Source organism: Pungitius pungitius, chromosome 17 (genome assembly GCF_949316345.1).
Source record: "Pungitius pungitius chromosome 17, fPunPun2.1, whole genome shotgun sequence".
Lineage (NCBI taxonomy): Eukaryota > Metazoa > Chordata > Actinopteri > Perciformes > Gasterosteidae > Pungitius > Pungitius pungitius.
Window position 1 is genome coordinate 14,015,099 of NC_084916.1, and position 24,778 is coordinate 14,039,876.

The 24,778-nt window shown below is 46.0% G+C and overlaps 1 protein-coding gene across 1 annotated transcript in view; it reads right to left on the minus strand.

Annotated features, from left to right (window-relative positions):
* csmd2 (CUB and Sushi multiple domains 2) overlaps positions 1 to 24,778 on the minus strand; it is a 169,179-nt gene that overhangs the window by 54,996 nt on the left and 89,405 nt on the right. Inside the window, exons 14-30 of the mRNA XM_037474374.2 lie at positions 24,228 to 24,418; positions 23,856 to 23,991; positions 21,293 to 21,487; positions 19,473 to 19,611; positions 17,452 to 17,639; positions 16,578 to 16,766; positions 15,887 to 16,003; positions 15,220 to 15,435; positions 14,553 to 14,741; positions 13,078 to 13,247; positions 12,802 to 12,958; positions 12,484 to 12,675; positions 9,533 to 9,659; positions 3,429 to 3,631; positions 3,066 to 3,257; positions 1,786 to 1,924; positions 1,480 to 1,667 (exon numbers count right to left, since the gene is read on the minus strand). Coding sequence (XP_037330271.2) covers positions 1,480 to 1,667; positions 1,786 to 1,924; positions 3,066 to 3,257; positions 3,429 to 3,631; positions 9,533 to 9,659; positions 12,484 to 12,675; positions 12,802 to 12,958; positions 13,078 to 13,247; positions 14,553 to 14,741; positions 15,220 to 15,435; positions 15,887 to 16,003; positions 16,578 to 16,766; positions 17,452 to 17,639; positions 19,473 to 19,611; positions 21,293 to 21,487; positions 23,856 to 23,991; positions 24,228 to 24,418 — 2,928 coding nt within the window. The remainder of the gene's footprint in view (positions 1 to 1,479; positions 1,668 to 1,785; positions 1,925 to 3,065; positions 3,258 to 3,428; positions 3,632 to 9,532; positions 9,660 to 12,483; positions 12,676 to 12,801; positions 12,959 to 13,077; positions 13,248 to 14,552; positions 14,742 to 15,219; positions 15,436 to 15,886; positions 16,004 to 16,577; positions 16,767 to 17,451; positions 17,640 to 19,472; positions 19,612 to 21,292; positions 21,488 to 23,855; positions 23,992 to 24,227; positions 24,419 to 24,778) is intronic.

Genomic DNA, 24,778 nt, shown 5'->3' on the forward strand with positions numbered 1-24,778 from the left:
CTTATGCGATTGTGAAGGGATTTGAATGAGACAGAATACTCCGTATTTGTGTGATGTTCTAATGTGGCCACGGCATGGCAGGTGTTTGCCCTCATGGTTCTCCAGAGAGCCTAATCAGCCATGGCCAGAAACACTGGAAGAAAAAGAAAAAAAAAACGAAAGATGTCACGTCGGCTCGGTGAAAAGGGCTCGCAGCACCTCGGAGCACATTGGCTGATGCGATCTTCAGTGGCGGGCTCGCTAAATGAATGCATGCCGGGCCTACCAGTCCACCCGCACCAACCGGATCCAGACCCACAGCCCAACGTGCTTTGTGCCGTGTCGTTTTCTCGCCGACTGAGGAGGTAATTTATGTATTATTTGGTTATGGTTCATTAGTGTGGAGAATTGGAAGTGAGGAGAGGGAGTTTTTCCTGAGCCACACACTGAGTCCATCTGCCACAACAGATTGGCCATACAATATCACACACTCGATCACACACACACACACACACACACACACACACACACACTGCTGAAAATATTGCTGGGAGTGAGCTAAGAGGTACACTCTGTAACACTGTCTTACAAAAGGAAGAATCTCCAGTACACTTTCTGTACTGCACTTTACGCACGGGGAGCGTTTTCAAAATCAGTTGAACAGATCAAATCCCATCACGACACCGGCCAAGAGACCAAGAGCTACGAGGGTCGATCCGGAATTGGTTAAACGTCCGTTAACCTTAAGCAGCTGTCAGATTGAGGCTTGAAGATGGAGGGCGATTTAACACGGTTCTCTCAAGGCGAAGGCCCTTAACGAAGGTGCCCGGTCTAATTTAGAGTTCCCTCAGCCTTCGATACATTTGTCGTGTCCGGTTTGTCAGGTAAAGCGTGCGATCATTCGGCACAATAGAACAGTACGGAATACCGTGTGTAAGTAAGTAAAACAATAGGGGGGGGGGGGGGTGGCAAAAGAACATGCTCTAGTTCGGCCGAGATGTGAGACAAAGCTGAAAAGCGCTGAAAAAAAAGAATTGTTAGAACATTTAAAAGCACACGTGCTGTCGGCTTTTTCCCTTTTTCCTAATGTGTTGCTCGGCTTTGTAGAGGAGGTGGAGATCAATAATGGCGACAAAAGCACCGATGGGGGCGACGGTGAGCGGGACACAGCAGCACATCCCGTTCTTTAGCTTAAGTGATTTTCACATCACTAATCTCACCAGCTTTGGACGAGACACAAGAGAAAGTTAAAAAGAAACAATATGCAAGGTCGATAAGCAGCACAGGGCAAATCCATTCGCACTCTGCCGGAGAGAGCCATTTAGGGCAGGAATTGTTTAAGGGATGAAGCCTCACATGCCATTTAAAATTCCCAGTTTTGTTGAGAATCTTAAAGACGTAAAACTTTTTTTTTACCCCCTAATCGGCCACATACTTCAGTCTTTCAGCCTGGAGGAGGCGACGCTACTGCAAGTCAACAAAAGGGAATCCCGAGCATACCGGTGTACTGCAGGACGAATCCGTTGCTGCTGAGGGAAGCGTCGCTGCGGAAGGCCAGGAACAGCGTGTTGGAGCTGCTCTCGATGCGGTCGGGAAAGTCTGTGCCATAAAAACTGCCCAGCAAGGGGCTGAGGGAGTCCGGTCCATCGTAGATATGCAAGAAGTCATAACTGGGCTCCAAGCTGAACCTGGTTAAAGAAGAATAAAAAAATAAATATACAACTTACGTAGACATCACTGGGGGAGGGGCAGTGTCATCCGTCAGAGACCGATATGTTGCAGTTTGTTGCAGCTACTGATGCTTACTGGTTGAAGCTGAGAGCGATGACGTAGTCCCGTGTTACAGTGACTGTCCAGTCACACTCCCGTCCATGCGGGTAAGGCTCAGGATAGTCCGGGGACAGGATCAGCCCACTCGGACCCGTCAGGTTCCCGCCACATGGTGCTACGGGATGGGAAGGGATTATTGCATCATTAAGCACACACTTTCATTAAATGGTATGTGATGAAAATGTTATTTTGCTCTTTTTTTTAACAAATCGATAGAACCGCTAATAAATATCATTAACACCACCGACAAAGGGAATTAGTGGGAAGGAAAAACGCAGAAAAATAATAAGCAAAGTTACAAAAGGTTTTAGGTTACTTAAGGTCCTTTTAAAGAAGCACATACGTTGTTGTTCACAGTTTTGCCCTCAGGAAGTGCTAGTGACACGAGCTCAATTGAGACACAGCTATTGCTGATTTAACACCGCTTTCCAGGAGCTCACCTGTGACTGCCAGAGAGCTGCTCTGCCTAACCCCACACCAAAGACATGCGTTCATTAAATGACACATCTGAATCGCCACTGTCGGTGCTCTCCAAACAAACAGGACTTAACTGAGATCTTATGTAACCCTGCCCAGGAGCAGGAGGTCTGACTGAGAGGTCTATCTGTGGAGGGGATAATCAGATTCCTCGGTCTGCTGCAGTGACTTCATGAAATGTCTAGCAAACACAGACGTCAGGCTTGCCGCTTTCGATTCAATTAAGGAATCCGTATTGTCTACCTGTTTCAGACCAGCAACAGGAAGTGACGCAATAGACACAATACGATGTAGTTGATTTTTTATCTTTAAATACATCAGTAGTATATACACACACACAAAAATGTAATATCCAGCTGTAACGATATATATATGTAATAAGCTCAGGGATCCTACTGCAAAGGGACCATAACCTTTGAGTATTAATCTGGACGTCGGTTTAACAAGGAATGATGCATCTGCCAATCTGAGGGTGAGGTAAGGGGCATTGGGAAATAGGCCTGATTGATGATTTGCAACAAGGCTTACCAAGGCTTTGTAGGCAATCGATAACATCTTCTAAAACCGGCAGGATTCAAGGCCAATTCAAACGTGGTCAAGTTTCATAGTTCCATTAAGAACCTTAACGGCAGCCTTTTGAATGAGGCACGAGGCGGCAGAGGGCTATTTTGCTGACGCGCCACCGTTGCACCGGCGCATCCGTCAGCGACGGCGGCGGCGCGCACGCAACATGACAGGCCATAACGGATGATTGCGTCCCCCCCCCCCCGTTTTATCACCTGTGCATGTCGGGGGCTCGGGCTGCCAGAAGAAGCGGCCGTTGATCTCCGTGCAGGTTATTCTGTCGGCCCCCTGCAGAATGTAGCCGGGGTCGCACTGGAACGCCACATGGTCTCCGGGCTCCCTGCTGTCACCGCCGCGCGTCCCATTGGTCGGCATGCCCGGGTCGTTGCAGGAGGTTGCGGTGGAGACTGGAGGAGATAAGACGACAGCGTCATGATCAAAGCGGGATTTCGTCCCCGAGTCACATGATGAAAATGTGGCGTCTCCTGTCGTCGTGGCACATTTGTTCTTCTCCAAACCGGCCCGAGTAGCTAAAGGTCATCTTGGATTTCCCTCGCCTCCCCCTCTTCTCTCCTCACCAGAGAACTGCAGAGCAAAGCCCTGCTTGCTCGTGAAGAAGTCCGTGGTGAACTGCAGGCTGACTGTGTTGAAGGTGCTGTGGGCATCCGAGGGCAACATTGAGCCACTGAGCTCCCTCAGCAGGACCCCGCCCTCCTGCGGCCCATCCCAGATCCGAAGGACATCGTGGACCTCCTCCGTGTGGTACACCAGGAAATGCAGGCTGAGGAGGAGAGAGACAAGATACTTCACAGGGCATGCCACTTAAGGCTTTGTCCCTACACAATCCCTTAATTCAGACAAGCAGTACTAACGCTTTCCCTATTACCAGAACAGAAATTTTGGAACACATCGTTATTCAAGGAGAAATCGTCCACCTTGCATAAAACCCGTCATTAAAATTGAGTATTTTATTTCTATCGTAGAGGAAGAAATGTGTCAGGAAAAAAAGGTAATTCGTTCAAAATGAACAAATAAAAAGACATGTAGGATTTAAAAAGTGATTCACAGACGTCAGATCCAGAGCATTCAGTGGATGTTCCGCTGTGTCAGTCAAGCACAAACGTCTGCCACGGGCTTTAATAGTTGGAGTCTAGACATGAGAAGGATGATGCTGTCAAACTAGTTCCTTCACTTTGGCACAGACAGCTGTCAGCCAGCTGCTGCTGCTGCTGCTGCTGGTCCACTGGATGGGAAACGCACTGTTAGTTGTGTACTCGCGTACTCGTGTGTTCAAAAAGCGCCAGCCGCGATGCGGTGGGTTGTTAATGACATGTTGCGTACGTGTTGAGGCTCAGCAAGACTATAAGGACAGACCATGGTGGGGTTCTTTTGTTTTTTTTTGAGAAAACGGCAGACCGGCAGTAAAGTCTATGGGGGCCACTCTCAGCAGCGTTATTTCTGTCAAATGTTTGTCGACTCACTCAATTCCCAGAAACAAATTGCTGTCTTGCATACCTATTAAAACAGATTAAAAAAAAGGGGAAGTGCACTGAGATGATGGTGGGCTAAAAAAAAAAGAAAAAAAAACATTTTGTTGAAAGGAACTTGACTCAAACAAAAAGCTTTTTTTTTTTAATTCCCATGTTTACATGAAAAGAAAAGACCTTCTCTTAGGGTTTATTTAAATGCTATACGTCGATATGTGACATTTGTCTGCGTGAGATACTTCAAACCCATATAAATATAGAACGCCATCCCAAGCTTATGAAAATATATCAGAAGTGTGCCATTAAAATATATTTGAATGATTAAAAGAGCCATAGCAAATTATATGAAAATTATGATTTTTAGACTTTTAAGACTTAAGACTGCCTCATGTTTCAATAATTTAAGGTTTAATATAAAACAAACAGCACTTATCAAAATGATCCTGCAGCTCTTCAGTTATTTTTTTTCTCCAAAAAGACAAACCCATAAAGCTCAGTGGATTATATTATTGGCTACAAGCTTAGCTAAAACCAAATCTACCCTTTTCAGGATCCAATTCCTCCACTTGACTTCAAGTTAAAACACCTGGAACGTTGATCACTGTCCCAGTAAACCAGTGGAAATCAGGGTACTTGGTGAGCTTTAAAGTATCACCATCGCTTTACAGGCACTCAGGCCTTGAGCTGGAGATTATGCAGAGGGGAAACAGCAACCCACTGACACGTCGGGTTTGGCAACAAAGTTCCCGTCGTTTCTGCATAATTGGTGTCAGACTCCGATCTCCATACCGTCTGATGTGTGAGCCGCAGCCAGAGGCCGCCGCTGTGGACACTGTACACAAACCCACTTGACACGTCCTGTTGTGATGGCCTGTGAAAGGAGCGCGCGCAAAAATACAAAAAAACAGATGCGCGGGTCAGGTGCGCGAGGATCCAGTTGCGCAAAACTCGCATTGATGGGTTGTGTTGGTGCAGGGGGGGGGGGCAGGGGGGGGGGCATCCCCGCCTGGCGAGACGATGCCGTGCAAAGGACACATGCACGTTAACAACCCCCCCCCCCTTATCGCTGTGGAGCAACGCGCGACAGGTTCCCAACTTTCATCCTCAAAGAAACGCCACAACTACTAATCCTACCCTTTGTAGCCATTCCTCTGCCTGCAGTTCTCCCGCTAATATTCACTGAAGCGCAAGTAATACCCTGTAAGATATGGTAATCATTTAAAGCTGCGAATGAAACGCTGCGAATAAATAAAGAAATAGATGTTTGCCGCATAGGGGATGGAAGGGAGAGCAAGCGGTTTTTCTTCTCCCCCGGGCTGTGGGCCTCAAAGACAACCAATAGCTGATTCGGTTCCCAACTCAAATTGCAAGGCACATATCGCCATTTTCTCTTGTGGCACAGAGAATTAACCCCCCCCCCCCCCCCCCCCCCCCAAACCCCCCTAAGTGTTTATTCTATTAAGAGTTAGAGAAGGCACACTTTTAGTTTGCTTAGGTTGGCAGCTGCTTAAAGATCAGACACATGGGCGTCAACAACTCAGTGGCTTGAATAAAGGAAACGTGTGTGAAAACAATCCCTCGAAAGTAACCCTGAACAAAGTGCTCCTTTCTTGGTAGCAGGTGTTCCTTTTTACAGATGATGAATACCGTTTGATATTCTACATTGATCAACATCAACTTTGCGCACTCTCACAAAACTCTAACAACTGTCCAGATATTCTTCCTAAGCATCACATGACAAAAACAATTAAGGTGGAGTGATAGTTGGAGGAGGCCTCCCACTTCCATCCTGGCTTTTCCTTCTACTTTCAGCAAACAGAGCTCAAGTTGAAACAAAAAAAAGGCCTTTTTTCGAAGATGCGTCCAGATGGATCGGGGTGAGTTGCACGAGCAACGTGGTAACCGACCACGCGGCCACGTGCTCGGCCCGAGTGCTCGCCAGCCAACTGATCTCTGGATGGGCTGATGCAACCTTCAGAGGCTGTCGAGACACCGATTGGCATCGTGTTCCACTTCTAGATTTATGGGCTGAAAAGGGGGAAAAGATGGAAAGGTGGGTGGAAAAAGAAGGACGTGCGTTGACGGAAAGCAGAAGGTGAGGGAGGGAACAGAAAGCGACGTGGCGTTAATCACTGCCTCGCCGCTGGAGGAAGAGGACGATGGCAGGAGGATACCAGGTTGATGGAGAGCACGGGGGGGGGGGGGGAGCTCTGAAGGATGGAGGGATTTCTGCTGAGCAGTCAGGCGGAAAGGATGGACGTGGGATGCATGTTAGGATAATTGGTTCCTTTTACACAAGATCTAAATAGCCGATCTCTCCTTGTCAGTATCTGAGAGTGAAGGCTAGGGGTGGGGGGTGGGGGCTAAGGAGATAGTAAAAAAGAGAAAGACTGTGAGAGGGTAAGAGAAAACTGGCCACTTTCCTTGTGGCCAGTTTTCGGGCTTTGGAAGTGCGCCCTGTGATGCAGACCCTGGCCGCCACAGCTGCAGGGAGCGTGCGCACAGGTGCACTTGTTAGATGCTAACGGAATTTTTTTTTTTTTTTTTAAATAGGCCTTCACAGCTAGGCACGCAAAGCTGTTTACTGCAGAGGGGCCACGAAGAGGAGGGTTGGCCTCCAGTGGGGAGAGTCCCTTCAAAGACAACTTCTCCCCCTTCACGAAACATTTTTCGGAGAGGTTGGAGGTGGGCAGGCTTTGCCGGGGGGGGGGGATTAACATAACTGCAGGTTGAAAGGAGTGGAATCGCTGTCTCACGAGGGAATAGGAGAGATGCGCCGCGCGACTAATGTTTGGCGGGACTCAAAGCGAGAGCCGTGTTTTGAAGTTTACGGCTGAGGGCTCTCCTTTACACTCGTCCCCCTTCTTAAACAAGATAAAGTAGCTCAATCAAGTGTCAGAGGAATCGCTGTGAGCAGATGCGATAGGGAGGAGACGGACGAGAAAAGATTCCTCGGGTCTCTTTTGATTCCGCCTAAATCATTTTGTATTCAGAGGAGAGAAACAGAGAGAGAGAGAGAGAGAGAAATCGAGAGTGCGGAGAGACTCGCGTACGAATACAAAATAGTCTTGCTGCAATCACGAGTCCTGTGGGGAGTCTACAGGGTATGTGTATGTGCGCATGAAGATGATAAATAAGTAAGTATGTGGGGGGGGGGGGGGGGGGTGCACGGACGCGTGTGTCTGTGTGTGCATGCATTAAAGTGCAAAGGGATAAGGAAAAAGGGAGATTGAGGGGAAGCAAACAAGAACTTGAAGCCGCTCGCTCTTTAGCAAACTGATTGATATTGCATGTATAAAGGCTGTGTCACAGACATTAGAGCAACCGTCATCCACATGTGTGGACGTGGTCTCTGTGGGACGGTTCCCTGTGGGATCCATCTGTCAGAGAGACACATCCATACCGCGAGCTTTTAATAAGCCACCGGAGCGCCATCAGTCGTTGCCCCGCCGACGTGAACCAACACGTGGGTTCGTTCTTGAAATCCTGAAAGCGCAGCGTGCAGAGTCCACGTGCTGCTGGATACATGATGCAATGACATCAAAGTTATCGTGAAGATAAAAGAACAGGCGCAATCCTTTTTAGCCGGGAAAAGGTGTGAAATTGGGAAATAAATCAGTGAGATAAAAAGTAGAGGTAGAACACGCACACCAACCTAGTCATGCACACACGTCTTTCTACTGGAACCATCCATTTTCCACATTCATTCTAGATACCTTAATGACATTCTTAACCATCACCAATCTTAAAACCTGACCCAGATTTCGTAATGACCAAACACCTACGAAAATGTACCAGAAAAACTGGACTGTGCAAAAGTTTAAACCTCAAAAACAAAAATTTGGAAGATATAAAAGCAAAGAGGCACACACACACACACACACACAGACACACACAAACAAACTGAAATAACATTATATATAGTACTTTGTTTAGGGCTGTGCTAACCCATTGAAATATATGTGCATATTCATTCAAGAGCCCTATTTTTGTAATGGAGACGGATGGAGGTTGCATTCAATTAGAAAAGTGGTTCATTCTTTTGAATGAAAAAAAAATATTCACAAACCCCAAAAAGGTACACGCGGTACTGATGATCCGTTTTAATGACAAATCCGGCAACTGCTCCTTAGACGGTGAGCGATGGAACAACTATTGATACACAGTGGCCTAATTAAATTAGCCCCCCTACCCGTCACACACTTTGTCTCTCCTATTGGCAACAGCCACGTAAGCACCGCACAGTATCACAACACACACAGAGTCGACCACCCTTTACACCAGTGGAGCTACGGAAAGGAAATGGATGTTTCTAAATAAATGCTGAATACAAACATTAAGATGTCCAGCGTACCGTGTCGCTGAGATGACTCGCTTGATCTCTGTGGCAGTGAACACGGAAGGACCCATCGCCTCCCTTGTCAACGCATTTATTCTATAGTGTTAAAATCGTTGTATTTCCATGTTAAGCTCGATCCCTTTGCCTTCACTCGCAAAAACCGGTCCGAAGGGATTGCTGGTGTCCGCTGTCAGTCGGCACGCCCGGCCTCTGAACTCAGTACGTTGGGTTTAGTGCGCTTCCTCCGGCAACACTGTTTGATATATCCGGAATCCCGAGGGCTAATGAATTGCAATTTATTCTTAATAATGAACCTCAGAGGCATGTAAGTGGAGCCCCTTAGGTCTCTATGTAGAGAGGTCCGAGGTAGACTGCAGATGCAACTATAATGGGGATCCGTATGGTCGCAGATCTTCAGGTTGAAATGATAAAAAAAACTAACAACTGAGCTATACAATATACACAATCGGAACAATGCATCCATTTGGAGTGTAACTAACCCATGTTTAAATGGTCTGAAAGGAACCAAGAGTCAAAATCATCCACCTTGCAGGATTTGTTCCTGCTTAAAATGAATGAAATTCAGTAAAGAAAGGCATATGAAAACAAGAAAAGCCAAACTCTTGACTTTCTTGTAGGATCTAGGTGGCATTTCCCCTCCGCCAGCGGGAACTGAACTATTGGCCTACGACAGCTCCCCGAAGATTGATTACACAGCAGTCTGTGAAACGAGTGAAGACCACTGCAAAAAGAGGTGCTAAATTGGAAGTATATTGAAAGGTGGTAGATTGAAAGAAAGCCTGAAAAGAACAATGTAATCAAAAAAAAAAAAAAACACTAGAAGAGGCAAACAAACCTGATTGTGCTTCCAGGGGCGGCCTCAATGGTCCACATGCAGTTCAGGTTGTGTTCATATGGGGCCGGATAGCCAGGGGAAAGTATACGACCAGAAGGCTCATCCTTTATGGTGCCGCCACACTCCGCTAGAAAGACAGAGATCGAAGAGCTGAGCAATGAAAAGAATATGCTGAAAAGTACGAAAATACGTTTCCGGGAAGTCAAATTATGAAAAGAACATGTGGTCGGACCGCCTCACTTCCAGTCAGTACATCGCATCAGCTTCCTGTCATCAATATTCATTATCGACATAGTAGACGTATGCTTATATGCGGTGTGCATCAACATCTTGCCTGCGATTGCTATATAAAAGGAGGCAACTCGACCTTCTCTACGTGTAACCCCTTGGCTCAGTGAAAGCAGAGCAGCCGTCTCGGGCCAATGACCTCGTCCTTGCTTTTCCTGCACTGTGTTGTTCGCCTTGTGGTCCAATTGTCTCATTGTCTCGCGTCCAATGTCCAATGTGATGAACCAACCGCCACGTCAAACTCCTCGTATGTCTAACACACGTTGGCAACACATGTTGCTAATTCCTGATTCCTGTTGCCTTCGGAGGTTGATTTTTTTTTTCTTTCATATTTTATATCTATTGTATCATCTATTTGGCTATTTTTTAATCAAGCTTCAACACTTGCATTTGTTGTCGTGCCGAACTGTTCAGCTCTCTGTTGTAATTATTGCTTTCATTTTGTCAAAGAGCAGTTTTTGAGGCTGCTCTATAACTCATGTTATAACTATATTTATATATAGTTAGAACCGAAGGGCATTTAGTCAAAGACAACGTGGAGAATTACTTGTTTTTTTCACAAGTAACAAGTACTGCATTGGCTTTAGAAACACTTAATAGCAGTTTTCAGCCCCCTTCAATTACCACCTGCTACGCTATATAAAAGGGGAATGAAAAACATATTATACAACAAAACCAGATTTGAAGTGATTTTGTCATGGTTTGAGTCAATTTAAACTGACATGGAAAGGGTTAAATGTTGCCGTTTTTTTTTTTTTATATAGACAGACAGGTCAGCCTGACGATGATGGTAATGATGATTGCTTTGAATTCAATCTTTAACAAAAAGACAAAAGGACTGAATTACAGCGACCCCCGCCACCATAGAGGAAATAAACCACGTAACCAGCAAAGAAGCAAACTAAATCTACACCTCAAAAGACACCTGAGTGTCAACGAACATCAGGACATTTTGTTATCTTCCATTTGACAAAACACAACTTTCTTACTCCTGTTGTCTGCCTCCTTCATTCTCTCCGTCTCCCTCGTGCATTAAATATATATAAATATACGAGAGAGAAGCTCCCTCCGTCATACTTTTCTTGTTGAAAGAAACTTGCCGCCTCACGGAGCGAGCGGGCGCGAGGGGGGGGGGGGGGGGGGGCGATCCATCACAGTACGACAAATCCATCTCTCTCCTCTCGCCTTATGACCTAAGAAACTACTGCTCAGTGCTGTCATGGCAGCGTTACTCCCTCAGCCACTCTACCCCTTCAATCTATGTCTCCAGGTGCTGACTCTCTTTTTGTAGTTGAAATTATCTTTCACACGTTGTCCCCAATGTCACAAAATATTGTTAAATACATTTTTTTTTTTTAAATGACATCTGCTGGACAACCAAATCCAGAGGCATACACACATGATTTACTTTAATATGTAGACATGTGTGGTTTGTGATGAAATAGTACATGCACTGTAATATTAAGTGTGAATAAAATGTAGCCCACTTTTAAACTCCCTCAGTCATTCTGCATTGCAACTTTTCTCTTCTGCGACTTTCAGGACTTACTACTCAATTTACCTCCCTCCCCCTTCTCCTCCGGTGTTCCGTGTTCCGTGTCCCCCCCCCCCCCCTCCCCCCGACGCTCAAAAATAACCCCGTCATTACAAACAAAAGCGGTACCTCGTCTGCTCCCAAATTCACCCAGTGCTGTTCAGGAGGACAAACCCGCTCAGAGGTTTACAGCATGCAGAAAGTCCTGAAATCATCTGTCAGTTTGGGTTGAATTTGGGAGCCGAGTCATATTGTTCTAATCACCTCGGCTGATGCCAGAGAACACCAAGGCGCCTGTTTCCCTCTTCTGGGAAACTGTCAAAATGTCAACCAGGAGATTTTTTTTTATTTATTTGTATGTGTAAATGTACATTTCTTTTTATAGGTTTAGATGCATTGCATCTTTGTGTCGGGTGTCACCAACAGAAAGGTGAACTTTAGTTGAACTTTAGTTGAATGGACTCTCTACAGGAGAAATGATCTCCATCAAGCTGATTCTCCAACATCCTGAATATCAATGAGATTATAAATGATGTCCCATGCGCTCTGGTATGCTGTCGATGTGGACATAATGCCATTTTGGTAGGAGTAAATACAAAGAAAAGGGGCTTTTGAAATGATGATGCAATACCAATATAAGCAGCCGAATAGAGCCAAGATATTTTTGAAGACATAATTCACTGAATAACGTTCGGGGAAGGCAAGCAAATGAATGTGCCAAAATAGCAGAGCTAAATTAAACCGAAGACTTTTCCTAAACCTGTTCCGTCAGTCTCACATTGGTATTAGAATGGAGAACTAGGTCAGACATTTCAGTTCACCAGAAAAATAAATAAAACAGTATGTCAAACACTAGGACAGCACCCGATGAAGCTAATTTTAACCTGACAGAAAAGCGATGTAAGACAGTACGACAGAGAATAGCTTTATTTTGAGTAGCACTGGTATGATTTGAATTAAATAAATGATTTGAATTAAATAAATAATCTGAATTCCTCAAATGAAGTATGGATGTAATATAATGAAATGAACAAGAACAAAACCAGCAGAATGAAATAAACGCATATTCGTGCCAACGGGCGTGGACACGGTCACAAACTCTAACCCACTCAAGGTGCGCGTCACTCACCGACACACAGTGGGAGGGGGCTCCCCCACGCCCTCCTTTCCCCTCTCAGGCAGGTAAGCACCTCGGGGCCTTTCAGGGTGTAGCCCGGGTCGCAGCTGTACGCTACACTGCTTCCGGCAAAATGCCCCTTGTCCTCACGCTTGTAGCCAAACTGGGGAACGCCCGGATCCTCGCATTTCACCAGCTCAAAGCCTTAGAAAGACACACAGAGGGGAAAGGTGACGAAGCACAGCGCGAAGAGTGCGGGGGGGTGGGGGGGGTTTGAGAAGAACGCATCAGTGTGGCAGAAGCAGCGGTGAGGGTTTGAGTGTTGCTCACTAGTGAAGTGCAGCTCGAAGCCTTTGCTGGTGTTCTCCGCATTGCTGATGAACTCCAGCCACATGGAGCTGGAGGTGGAGTTCAAGGTGGTCTCCAGCATCTCGCTGCCCGTGAACACCCCCAGCAGACGAGCCTCGTTACTGCCGCCGTCAAAGACCTGCGAGGATAGAGAGGAAAGCGTCTGAATAAACGGGAATCGGGTCTGCGCCACACAGCTACCCCTGAGCGGGCTGCAATTCTCTCCCCCCCCCGTCCCCCCCCACAGCCCCTCCTCACTCTGAGCATGTCGTCCTCCTCAAGTCTAAAGTCCCGCGCCCGTAGCTGTATGCCTTTGCCCGGCTGAGTCTGGATGGAGTAGATGCACTCGTGGTTGTTGCCGTAGTAACCGGGGTAGTTGGGCGAGAGCAGCACCCCTTGCATGCCGGTCACGGATGAGCCGCACTCAGCTAGAAAAAAAGAGAGAGGGGTGGGGGGGGGGGGGGTCGAGGGAAAGACGGAGAGCCAGAAGGAAAGGGGGGGGGGGGAGGCGGAGTTGGAGAGAGAGGAGAGGACATGTCAATCGCTATATGCTTGAAACTCAGTGTATTCATTCATGCTGTCGAGCAGGTGGGGGGGGGGGGGATGGGGGAGGAGGTGGAAAAGGGATACGGCGGTCAGGGACCGAATGTTGAGTGGCACATCATCATAATCACACTACAATCTGAATATGATTTCCAGTCATTTCGACACCGTTTGAAAATTGCTTCGTGCTTGAAATCATTTCAGGAAGAGAGTGGGGGGGACGAAAAAAAAAGTTTTCTACGGAAAAATAACTTTCTATGATTATCCAGAATGTTATCTTGTGCCATGAGGCGAGATGAGGTGACAGTGTACAGTGAAGTATTGCGCTTCTAAAATTAGGCTGAATGGGATTGTCAGAAATGTGAAAAAATGTTTTATCTCCGTCAACCTTTAAATATCTGGATTAATCTCGAGGCAATATGAAAGGCAGAGCGAAAGAGGCAGTCAAGTAAATGTTAGTACACTGAAATGTCTTTACCTACAGACAACCTGATGTGAACTGAGTGTGGAAAATACATATATAAATAAATGTAAAGCATAATTATGATGAAATCATGATGCGTACAAATGGCTTATTTTCGAGACAACAAAATGGGCAAATGTATAAATACTTAAATAATTACACCTGTTCACAATTAGTCTCCGCTGTGCCGTTTCTGTTTAACAGTGCGTGGTTATACACAAAAACAGCCATGCTTAGGACAATCACAAACAGATAAATCACTGTCACCGACTGCGTTTTACTTATCATTGGGCCCACGAAGTTATAATTGGTTTTCAGATCAACAATTTGATGCAACTTGTAAGGTATGGTGCACAATACAATCAACATACTGACCTAAATCTGTCCAGATTTACTCATGTTCCACAGGCATTAGCACCAAGCAGCATTCATAATTAACATATTTCAGCATGATAATGTCATCCTCATTAGAGCTGCTGCTCTATATAATTTGGACAAAGTCAAAAAGGCTGTTTCTGGGAAGCCATCCAATGAAGAGACATAACGTGGGTGGATGGAGAGATGATGATAATGAGGAGAACTGAAAGGGAAATGCCTCGTCTTCCAACGTGATCGACTGTTGTTTTTAGCGGATGGGCGGGTTCATTTCAGTGGAGGTTACACGGGCATAGCGAAGGGGACAGAAGGGAAGTGACCAAAGCCAAAATAAAAACACGTGACCACCTACCAACACACCTTGGCAGCGGGGAGCTCCAGACCCGCCTCCTGCCCCCTAAGCAAACGACCCTCGCCGGACCCTCCAGCCGATAACCGGGGAAGCAGGAGAAGATGAGGGAGTCCCCCACCCCGTAGTGAAGGCCCTTTCTGGCGCTGTACGGTGGGATTCCAGGGTCCTCACATGGCTCCAAGTCATACTCTAGAGTAATGAAAAGAAGAGGTGTAAAGGTGCTGCCTCCACAGATCCATTAGTACATAACGATACCAGCAGAGCTGTGAAAGGCCTTTGTTTGCTTTCCGTCATGTGAGATTGCAACTTGAACTGGGTGAGGCTTTTTATTAAGGTACGAGAAGGTGAACCGTAAATGATTGAACGCTGCGGTGTCAAAAACTCAAAATTGGACTTAAATTGGTTGTCTTGTGTGAAAGTTTGTATTGTTGATTGGAGCTTGTGTGTTTTTTTTTGTTAGCTGAGGAATCCATTGTCTCTACACCTGAAGGGAGGCTGCAATCGCAGCTCCGCGTGTCTACGTGCCAATTTGAGCGCAGAGTGTAAAGTGAAAAATCTAAATGCAGCATCACGACAACGAGATCCAGCTCACACGTTTTCATTTTTTATTTGTTTTTTGTGTGTTTCCCAGCACGTTACCAACCTGAATACCTGAACCCATTCTTACCGGAGAAAGTGATGTTGAATCCCTCGTAGGAAACGGAGAAGTCGGAGAGAAAGCGGATCTGAGCGGTGTAGTTGCCAAACAGGCCCGCGCTGAGAGGCAGAGGCAGCGTGGAGCCCGTCAGCCTCCACAGGGGCTGAGAAAAGCTGCCGTTCTCCGTCACCACCAAATGATCGTGAGGGCTCTCCAGGTGGAAGGTGTGGAAGTTGAATTGGACACCTGCGGACAAAGAGCCGTTAAAACGCGCTTTATCATTAGTACATTAGAATTAGACGCTCACTATTCCCATGAAAATATATACGTTGAAGAATAATTTGTTTGCAAGAGGGGGGGGAAAAAAGCCAACATAATATTCTCATTTGTATCATCTATCACATCCCCATCTTTCCTCTCGGCTACTTATCAAACACATGTGACCCATGCATAGAGAACATCTGCATTTAAGGCTGCCTCTATTTGATGCAAGAGGGTGATGGCACGACCCGGAGCACCGTCCCCAGGCACTGCGGCCCCCGGGCCAGCCTCTCTCAGCACGTCTTAGGGCAGGAGGCAGCGTGCTTGGCCAAATAAAAAAGGCCACTCAGTAACGCGGGCGGGGGGGGGGGGGCGACACGGTAAAGGAAATTGAATTTGACTGCCGCGTGTGTTGACACAACATTTCTCCGCTGACCTTTGCCATGGGACGTCTCGATTATCCACGTGCAGTTCAGGTTGTGAGGGTAGAAGTCCGGGAAGCCAGGTGACAGGATGGTGCCAAAGTTGCCTTGGATGTAACCTCCACACAAGGCTGACGACACGGGGGGGGGGGGAGGGGGGGGATCGGGTTACAGCGGGAGGGAAATGAGAGGCAGAGGGCAAAAACAAAGTGAACGGAGACAGATGTAAAAATGTCCCCGAAAAATAGCCAAGCCTGTCTGTGCACTTACAATGCGGTAAAATACATTTTACAAGAGGTGCCCTTCAAGAGGAGTGGTATTATCAGTGTCATTACAGAGTGGGTAAAAATCAATACTGTCCTTACTTATAAAAGCATTTACAGATAGAGAAAAGGAAAACATCAAAGGGGAAGCTCAAGGCCCTACATATAAAACATTTATGACGAAATGAGCCTGAAACTTTTAAAGCCTAAAAACAAGAGTTTCTGAAAGAAACGGTATCTTAAATGGATTTTATAATAACCCAGACACACATATATATATGAATTTAAATGTGATGCAATGTGAAGCAAAACTGCTCGAGAAGATTTCTCCCATTTCATCCGGAGGAACGTACAACAATGAATGTGGCTTTAATCACGTCTATGAATAGGAGGAAATCTGGCAGGAGACTCTGTCTTTCTAGGTCAATATTCTGGAACGTACCATCGCAGCTGGGCAGGGGGCGGCTCCACTGGAAATTGGGTTCACACTCCAAAGGCTCCGCGTCGCTGAGCGTGTAACCCGCGTCGCAGCTAAATGTCACCAGGGCGCCGACGTAGAAGTCATTTCCGTGTCGCTGCCCGTTGACGGGGATGCCGGGGTCCACGCAGTGGTCCGACTGCAGCTGCAATGCTAGCAAAGGAGCGGGACAAAATAATTAAATAAGTAAATTTAAAAAAAGAGTGAAAACGAGAAAGCGGACACACTGGAAATCTACCCAGGCGCAGTGTAATTAGGCTCACACCCTGGTTTTCTGTAGGGTCAAGTTGAGGTCGGGACATGTCAAAAGGCAGTTTGCTCTCTGAAAGCAATCCCGATGAATAATTGAGTTCAACATGCTCTTTTTGAAACGAGAACAAAACAAATGGGGAGTTCCGGCTCCCGCCTCCCGCTCTCCCTCGTCTCTGCCTAAGTAACAGTGGTATTGAATTATTGAAGCTTCGCAGCGATTCATCACTGGGAAAAGTGAAAAAAAAAAAAAAAAAAAGGGTTAGCAGTGGCAGCCACACTAGCAGAAATGAGGACAGGACCGCTTCAGGGGCCGGAGTTTACGGCACCGGGTGATGACCGGTGGGTGGAGGCTACTTTTCTACTTATAGGTGGTGTAAAAAGAATAACTTCATAGTGAGATTATGCGGTTGTAATTGCAACAAAGATTGTGAGGCTTTTACAGGTACAGGTAAAAGGTCGATGGCTGGTGATTTGGTTTGTATTATAATTTTCTTTTAGGGTCTGTGAAGCACAGGTAAATTCATCTTCACACAGTATCTTCTGTGTCTTTGTGTGTCGGATTAGACTCGTAACCCCAAACCCTTACTTTCGTAGCGTATGCGGAAGCCGATGTCCGAGTGGCTCTTGTCAGTCGAGAAGAGGAGGTACAGGAAGCTGGAGGTGCTGATGACGAACTGGGGAACCTGGGTACCCTGGTAACTGCCAATCAAAGGCGAAGAGGGAAATCGGCCGTCGCGCACCTCAAGGACGTCGTAGTTGACCTCCGTGCGGAACCTGGGAACAGAAAATTTAAAGGAAGGGCGTCAGTATTTGCATCGTGATACAAACACATGGTCACAAGATCGCCCCCTTGGGATAGACATCAGAATTAGGCCAATAGTGCTGCTCCTATTGATACAGAACCATTTACGTATAACTGAAGGCTGCAGCTGGAGCAGCGGAGTCGCAATTATCTCACTGGAAACAAATCTAAAATGTCCATTACATGAATCATGTTCCTGAGTGACGATTAGCTGCATTGAGGCACACGCATCAGTCATTCATTATGTGGCCTTGCTGCCTCCTCCTCCTCCTCATCCTCATCCTGCTGCTGTTGTCACTGCTCACATGTACCGCAGGTAGAGGGAGGGAGGGACCGCTCCGTCTCAGCATGACGATCCTTTTCTCCAGGATTTTTAAGATGTGCTTTGCAGCTAGCCGGTTCGGGTTGTGTCACTGCGCTCGTGCAAACATAGCCTCCATCGCGGGGGTGGGGGGGGGGGGGGGATGTTTACGCTTTTTGAACAGGTGTATTGATAAAGTATCAGCTTTCTGCGTGAGGCGTCGCTGTTACAGTCACAAGCGCACTCGCCGTAGCTTTCGTTAGTTCAGCTGTTAGTTCTTCACTGTCTCTACCAAAGCCTCTCTGACTCGATGTGCATGTGTGTGTGTGTGTGTGTGTGTGTGTGTGTGTGTGTCATCAAAGGAGTTCAGTGCTGTCACAGGGAGAGGCAGACGAGGCATGCCCTGCAGTGTGATAATAATTACGCTCAAGTATTAAAAAGCACATATAACATATTTGATCATGTTAGCGCCGATGCTCGTTAAAAATAGTGTTTTAGTGGCCATTTTCCACACTTTGGTGAGTGGGAGCTTCATTGATCGATCTATATAGCAAAACTTTGCCTTTACGAACACAAAGGGGTCTGATCTGCTTTTGATCTGATCCATTCTATTTTTAGTTGTGTTCCTTAATCTTTTTAATGAATTTTTTACTTTCATGTTTTAACCAACGCTCTTTTCCTATTTTTAAATCTCCTAGCTTTATTATTACCGTATCAATGTTCGGCCATAGTTAAAATCATAAAGGTCACATTTAATGAAAACTGTAGAAAACAGTTTTATGCCTTTTGATTAATGATTTGATTCATTTTCTTGGCTTTTGTCAATTTCTTTGAGCCAAAATTTTGCTTTTAATTAGTGTTGTAAATATGAAGGGTAAATTGAAATCATTTCTAATTTGGGTGAGTTTAAACAAATTTTTTGGCATTTGTCCCGGTGGGGTGAGAGCAGCGTCGGTGTGGCATCTATAAGTGTGTGTGCGTTTCGTCTGTGCATCCTTGTTGTGCGTTCCTGCCTTTGCCGCCAGAGCCACTTCATCTTCAAAGCCCCGAATAAACTGCTCAGCATCAGTACCATGGCATCTAAATGAAGCGGCTGTGATATTTTATTGATCTTACATGAAAGTTAAAAAGCAACAAACATTTATGTTGTATTCATTTTGCATGGTGAGCTATCGTAGCAGGGACGAGGGACCGTATGTCGCTAATCTCCCAAGTCTCCAGATCCCATTCTCAGACAATCTCTACTTTAGGAGTTGTATGCATACATTCATAGACGTGCAAGTCTAGGCAAATGTATTTGTGTATAAGTGTATTTGTTTGCGTAGATAGATAGATATATAAACATATATTAGAATTACTGCATGACAATATGCAAGAGGAAGGGATGTAAAAAGTGAAAGAAAAAGACCATATAGTTCCTGGAAATTATGAAAAGTTAAAAATCCATGCTTGCTATGAGAAGAAAAAAAAAAAAAAAAAAGTACAAGTTCTCTGGTTGACTCACTTGTCAAAGATGATCTTGATGGGGTAGCCTGGAGGAGCCTCGATGATCCATTCGCAGTTGAGGGCCTCCTTATAGAGTTCTGGCCAGCCGGGGGAGAGGATGATCCCACTGGGAGCCTTCAGATCCCCTCCACATGGGGCTAATGGACAGAAATAAAATACGGAGGGAGGGGAAGAAACGATAGGGGTTGAATTATGCATGTCTTTCCCATCTGATGTATGACGGTGTCCATAGATGATCCCATGCATCAGCCTGGGCTCATCCCATTTATTTTAGTACCAGGGTCTACTTAATGTATATTGGTGACAGCTCGCTTCAAGGTTAACCATTTCACCTAGGAACACAGCCATGTATTGTGTGTGTGTGTGTCTGCGCGCGTGTGTTCGCAAGGGCAACCCGTACACATATTTTTCCTCCCCTTTCTCTAAATCTGTCATCAAACCCCTCTTAGAAAAGCGCCGCCGTCGTCCCCATCATAGGGGGGGGGGGGAAAGAGAATGTCTTTGATCGCCAGCAGAAAAGACACTCGAACACGCCGACCCCCCCCCCCCCTCGCCGCTGTCGCAGCTCCCTTTGCTGTACATCCGTGTAACTGCCTACCCTTAACCAGCACACACAGCGGAGGGCTTAGTTACAGTGCCAGCGACTCGCTCCCTTTTCAAGTGGAATGATTTAATCAGCCAACTCAGCATACTGAAGGACATCTATGCGACGCATTAAGCTCCAAACGCAGGGGTATGATAGACGCTCTCAGAGGAACGCCGCTGTGGCACACGGGGGGGGGGGGGAGACACGTGTTCCTTAATGGTTTCGGTTTTGCGTGTCTCTGATGGGGAGCCCGATTAGCCCCCCCCCACCCCCCTTGGAGCCCTTGCCACGGTCTGTGCTGAACGGGACCGCGCTGCTGGTGTCCAGGAGCCCGAGCAGGTCAACACCTAGCTTCATCTTCGTTTGGACTTGGAAATAGCTTATTGATATTGAGTCAGAGAGGGCTGAATGGATGGTTCAGCAGGCTGCATGCAAGCAGAGGGTGTCTGCTACAACAAATACTTGAAGGAATGAAGCTGCTGTAGCAGCAGCAGTAATCACCATCAGTTAGTCTGACCGAAGTGATCCCAGAATGTATTGTTATCGTTGTTATTATAGACACTGTTGATGATAACAATTAATTATACCTGCAACAAATCTGAAAAATATCGAGTTAATGCATCACAAAAGAAGAAGAACATCAATTTAGATTGATTTCTTTTGTCCTCCCATTTATCAACAATATTCAATTCAATATTTGAGCGTGCAGAAGAAATAATCTCTTTACAATCCCGAGATGCGGTGATGATAAATGACTAGCTGCAGTTAACATTAAACAAGCATATTCCTTTTTCATGGTTTCGAAACAGTAAATAGCCTGTAACACAGTGGGCACCGAGCTAATGAGACCATCAACTATGGAACATATTCTTTCAAATATAAAAAGATAGGAACATCTTCCTCTAAATGACATTTTCACATCATTTTGCATATTTAACCCGGCGATATCTGGATTTTTCGGAGCTGACTGTGCCTGCTCAAACATAACGGCGTGCGATATTGGATAGAAAGTAAGCCATGGGATTAATCCATACAATGTTATTAATATTGACAAATGATAAGAGAAACCGTGTCAGTAATTCTAATCGGCGAATGTGCGTCCCATGCAACCAAAGGAAAATAAAATGGCGGAGAGTTAAAATGTCCCGATTAGGGGGGGGGGGCGGGGAAACAAGCGTCTAAACCATGTCCGTCAAATGGCTCGTAATGAGGCAAAACAGCTGTTTACTCACCCTCACAGCGGGGAACTGCATTATCCCAGACCACGTTGCCATCTTTGAGAATGCACGAGATGGTCTGCGAGCCGTGGGTCTTAACGAAGCCCTCCTCGCACAGGAATGAGATCGAACTGCCCAGCTGAAGGCTCTCACCGAAGCGTTTCCCGTTGACCGGCACACCCGGGTCGGGGCATTCGTTGTGGCGGAACGCTATTGGACGTACGGAGAGGGGACACGGTCAGTACGGAGCAGCTCACTTGTGTTCATCCTTGTCACACATTGCATTTTTGATGCCAATTTCTATAGACATTCTGAAATAAATTACCGTAGTTTTCTCGGTACAAAACTTTTTTTTTTTTTTTTTACCCTAATTTTAAGCAATGCCAGCATTTAACGAGAGGGAATTTGTTTCACTTAGTGAGTCACATTGATTCAATATGCTGCAGTGATTACAGCCGGTGAAAAACAACACCGTATGCAGATCATCAGGCCAGATGACACTGTGGAATGATACGTGGAGTAAACACGGCGGGGGGGGGGGGGGGGGGGGGGGGGGGGGGAAGGGGGGAAATGGTTTCACACATCTTGGCAATTTTTATTCATCAAGCCACTCAACGGAACTTGGAGCAGGAACCAGTTTGAAAGGCAGCCTCACGACAAGAGGCATGATCCTGGAACAAGACGCGTAAACAGATGCATCACCTTGTACACGCACGCAGCCAGGTGACTCGTGTAGGTGTTGATGAATCCCTGCTCTGGATCCGTCCGACCCAAACAGAGCGTCGGCCGCACCTCATCCATCACGATCATCTCATTTATTAAAGTGCCAAAAATCCCCCTCAATACAGTTTGGCATGTGCTTAATTAACATGAATGATGGAAGCTGTCCGCTCAGCAACCCGTATCAGTTACATAGCAAACATGAAGTATACAGGCCCCGTAAAAAAAAAACAGAAAAGTGTGTCATACTTTATCAACCACCACGCTTTTACTGATATAACAACAACAACACAAACTTCAAACATCAGGCACTGGGTGGATGATTACAAAAAAAGTGACCTGCAAATTAGGGAAAAAATATTACTAAATAAATGCTTCCCTCATGTAGTTCCCTGTCCGCTCAGCAACCCCCCCCCGCCCCGCCCCCCTTCCCCACTCCCCCCCCAAAAAAAACCCTGTTGTCGAAGTTAGATGAGACTGTTCCCGGCAACAAACCTTCATCTTTAATTAGCCGGTCCTGACATTCATTCACCACGCTGCATTGGTAATTTACTTATTCATCCAACTTGCTAATTAATGCATCAGTTGCCACGTGTTGTTCACATTGCCGCTTTACAAAGACACCTGGGTTGGCTTGATGACATGTCTGCAAATCAGCAAGAGCAGGCCCCACAAGCATTCTGGGTAGGCTGACGGGCAATATTTTATCTAGAGCACCAATATTTAGAAACTAGAAACGGAATACGGGATTAGTCCTCAGAGTTTTGTAATTCGAGAACGGGGTAATGGACGAAATGATCAAACAAATAACTCATCCAGTTAAAAGGCATTGCTAATATTCATTCAACGTGAAGTGTCAAAAACCCGTATCAGTTACATAGCAAACATGAAGTATACAGGCCCCGTAAAAAAAAAACAGAAAAGTGTGTCATACTTTATCAACCACCACGCTTTTACTGATATAACAACAACAACACAAACTTCAAACATCAGGCACTGGGTGGATGATTACAAAAAAAGTGACCTGCAAATTAGGGAAAAAATATTACTAAATAAATGCTTCCCTCATGTAGATTGATAACTATAATTATAATAACTATAATTATAATGATGATGAAGGTGAAAAGTACAAAGAACATCATACAAAAGCATCAAACTGTCAACGTCAAAATAACAATTTATTGCCTATATTAAAGTGAGTCACTCCCACTAAAGTTAGTGCCAAATATATTGAGAACACCCCCCTCCACCCCCCAAAAGGCACCTTAGAGATTGCTATTAATCTTGGTGGTTTTGTAGGGCAAGGGTTAGATACCATGGAAGAGAATATCTAATTTGGGATACGTAAAAATGCAAAGATCAGGCTCATTACGATGTGATGCATTTGCAGTGAATGCAACCCCCACGGTACAGTATATCCTCGAAATGGGTTTACCAGCATGCAGTCAACGGTTACTGCGTCAGAGTGCAAAACCCATCTGGAATTTCCTCACGTCAGCAACTACCCAGAATAGAATATAATGAGCACTGCCGCAATGCATCTGTCAGGTAAAGATCCTGCGTCTTTCTTTGGGCTTTATTTAGGTGTCTAGTCTCTATTTAGACATTAAAGACGGGGTTGACGTCATTCCTCTTTGTGCCTACGTTTGTGCAAAAAAAGAATGCGTCGCCGATGACTACAAGGGGTTTTTCGCAGTCTGATGGGGCAGAAAGATGTGGCGGATGATGCACGCAGACACGCGCACGCGCGTAGAGACAAACATCCTGGAGAGTGCACATGCAGAAACCGTCTCGAACACAAAATGCCCAGTCGGTGCAGAATTTTGTGCTACACTTTGACTCCACTCTCCATACTCACTTGTAAATGTGATGTTGAAGCCTCTGTCTGTATACGTGTGGTCCGTCAGAAACTCCAGCCGGGCCACGTGGGCGCTAGTTGTTATAGGAGGAGGTAGGGCGGCACCGGAATAGGTTCCCAGGATAGGAGACTCAGCCTGATGGAAACACATCAGGTCATTTTTTTTTTTTTTTTTTGAGGTATAATCAGCATAAAAAGTCAGAGAGTGAACGACCAGCACGTCCAATGGTGCTGAAAGACGGGTTCAGCCCGTACACATATTCACGCCCTCCGGATCCCTCCTATTGACGTGCACAATGTCTCATCGACAGGGGAATACTTCATGCAAAAAAGAGCCATTCAAAGTAACACGAGCCTCTGATTCATCGCTACCTTGCCACCATCTTTGATGGAGAGGAAGTCAAACTGTTTCTCCATGCTGAGGTCATTGAAGGCCAGATTTATGCGGCTCTCGGGATTGGTGATGATCAACCACACACAGTGCATGTTGTTGCCGTACTCCTGAGGGTAGTTGGGGGACAGCAGCACCCCGGATGGAGTAGTAAAGTTGAAGAAACAGGAAACTACGGAAGGGACACAAACAACGGAGCGGAACGTTTAGGAGGCAGAAAATCACGAGGGAGGATTCTGTTCATTTTACTGACTAAAAGGCAACACAATTTGACAAATATCATTGGAAGAAAAAGGGAATATTGTGATGAAGCCCGTGACATTATTCAGAGGAGGTTGTTAGTGACTCACATTTTGCGGTTACATTATTCAAGTGAGTCATGTGGAATAAAACGTGAATAGTGGAAGCGCGATCTGAACACAATTGAAATCAACGTCTAGCCTTAAAGGAAAAATGTTAGCGATGTAAATAAAAGATGCTCTCATGCCCCCCCCCCCCCCCCCCTCCCCCCGGACTACTGCCGAGGCCGTCC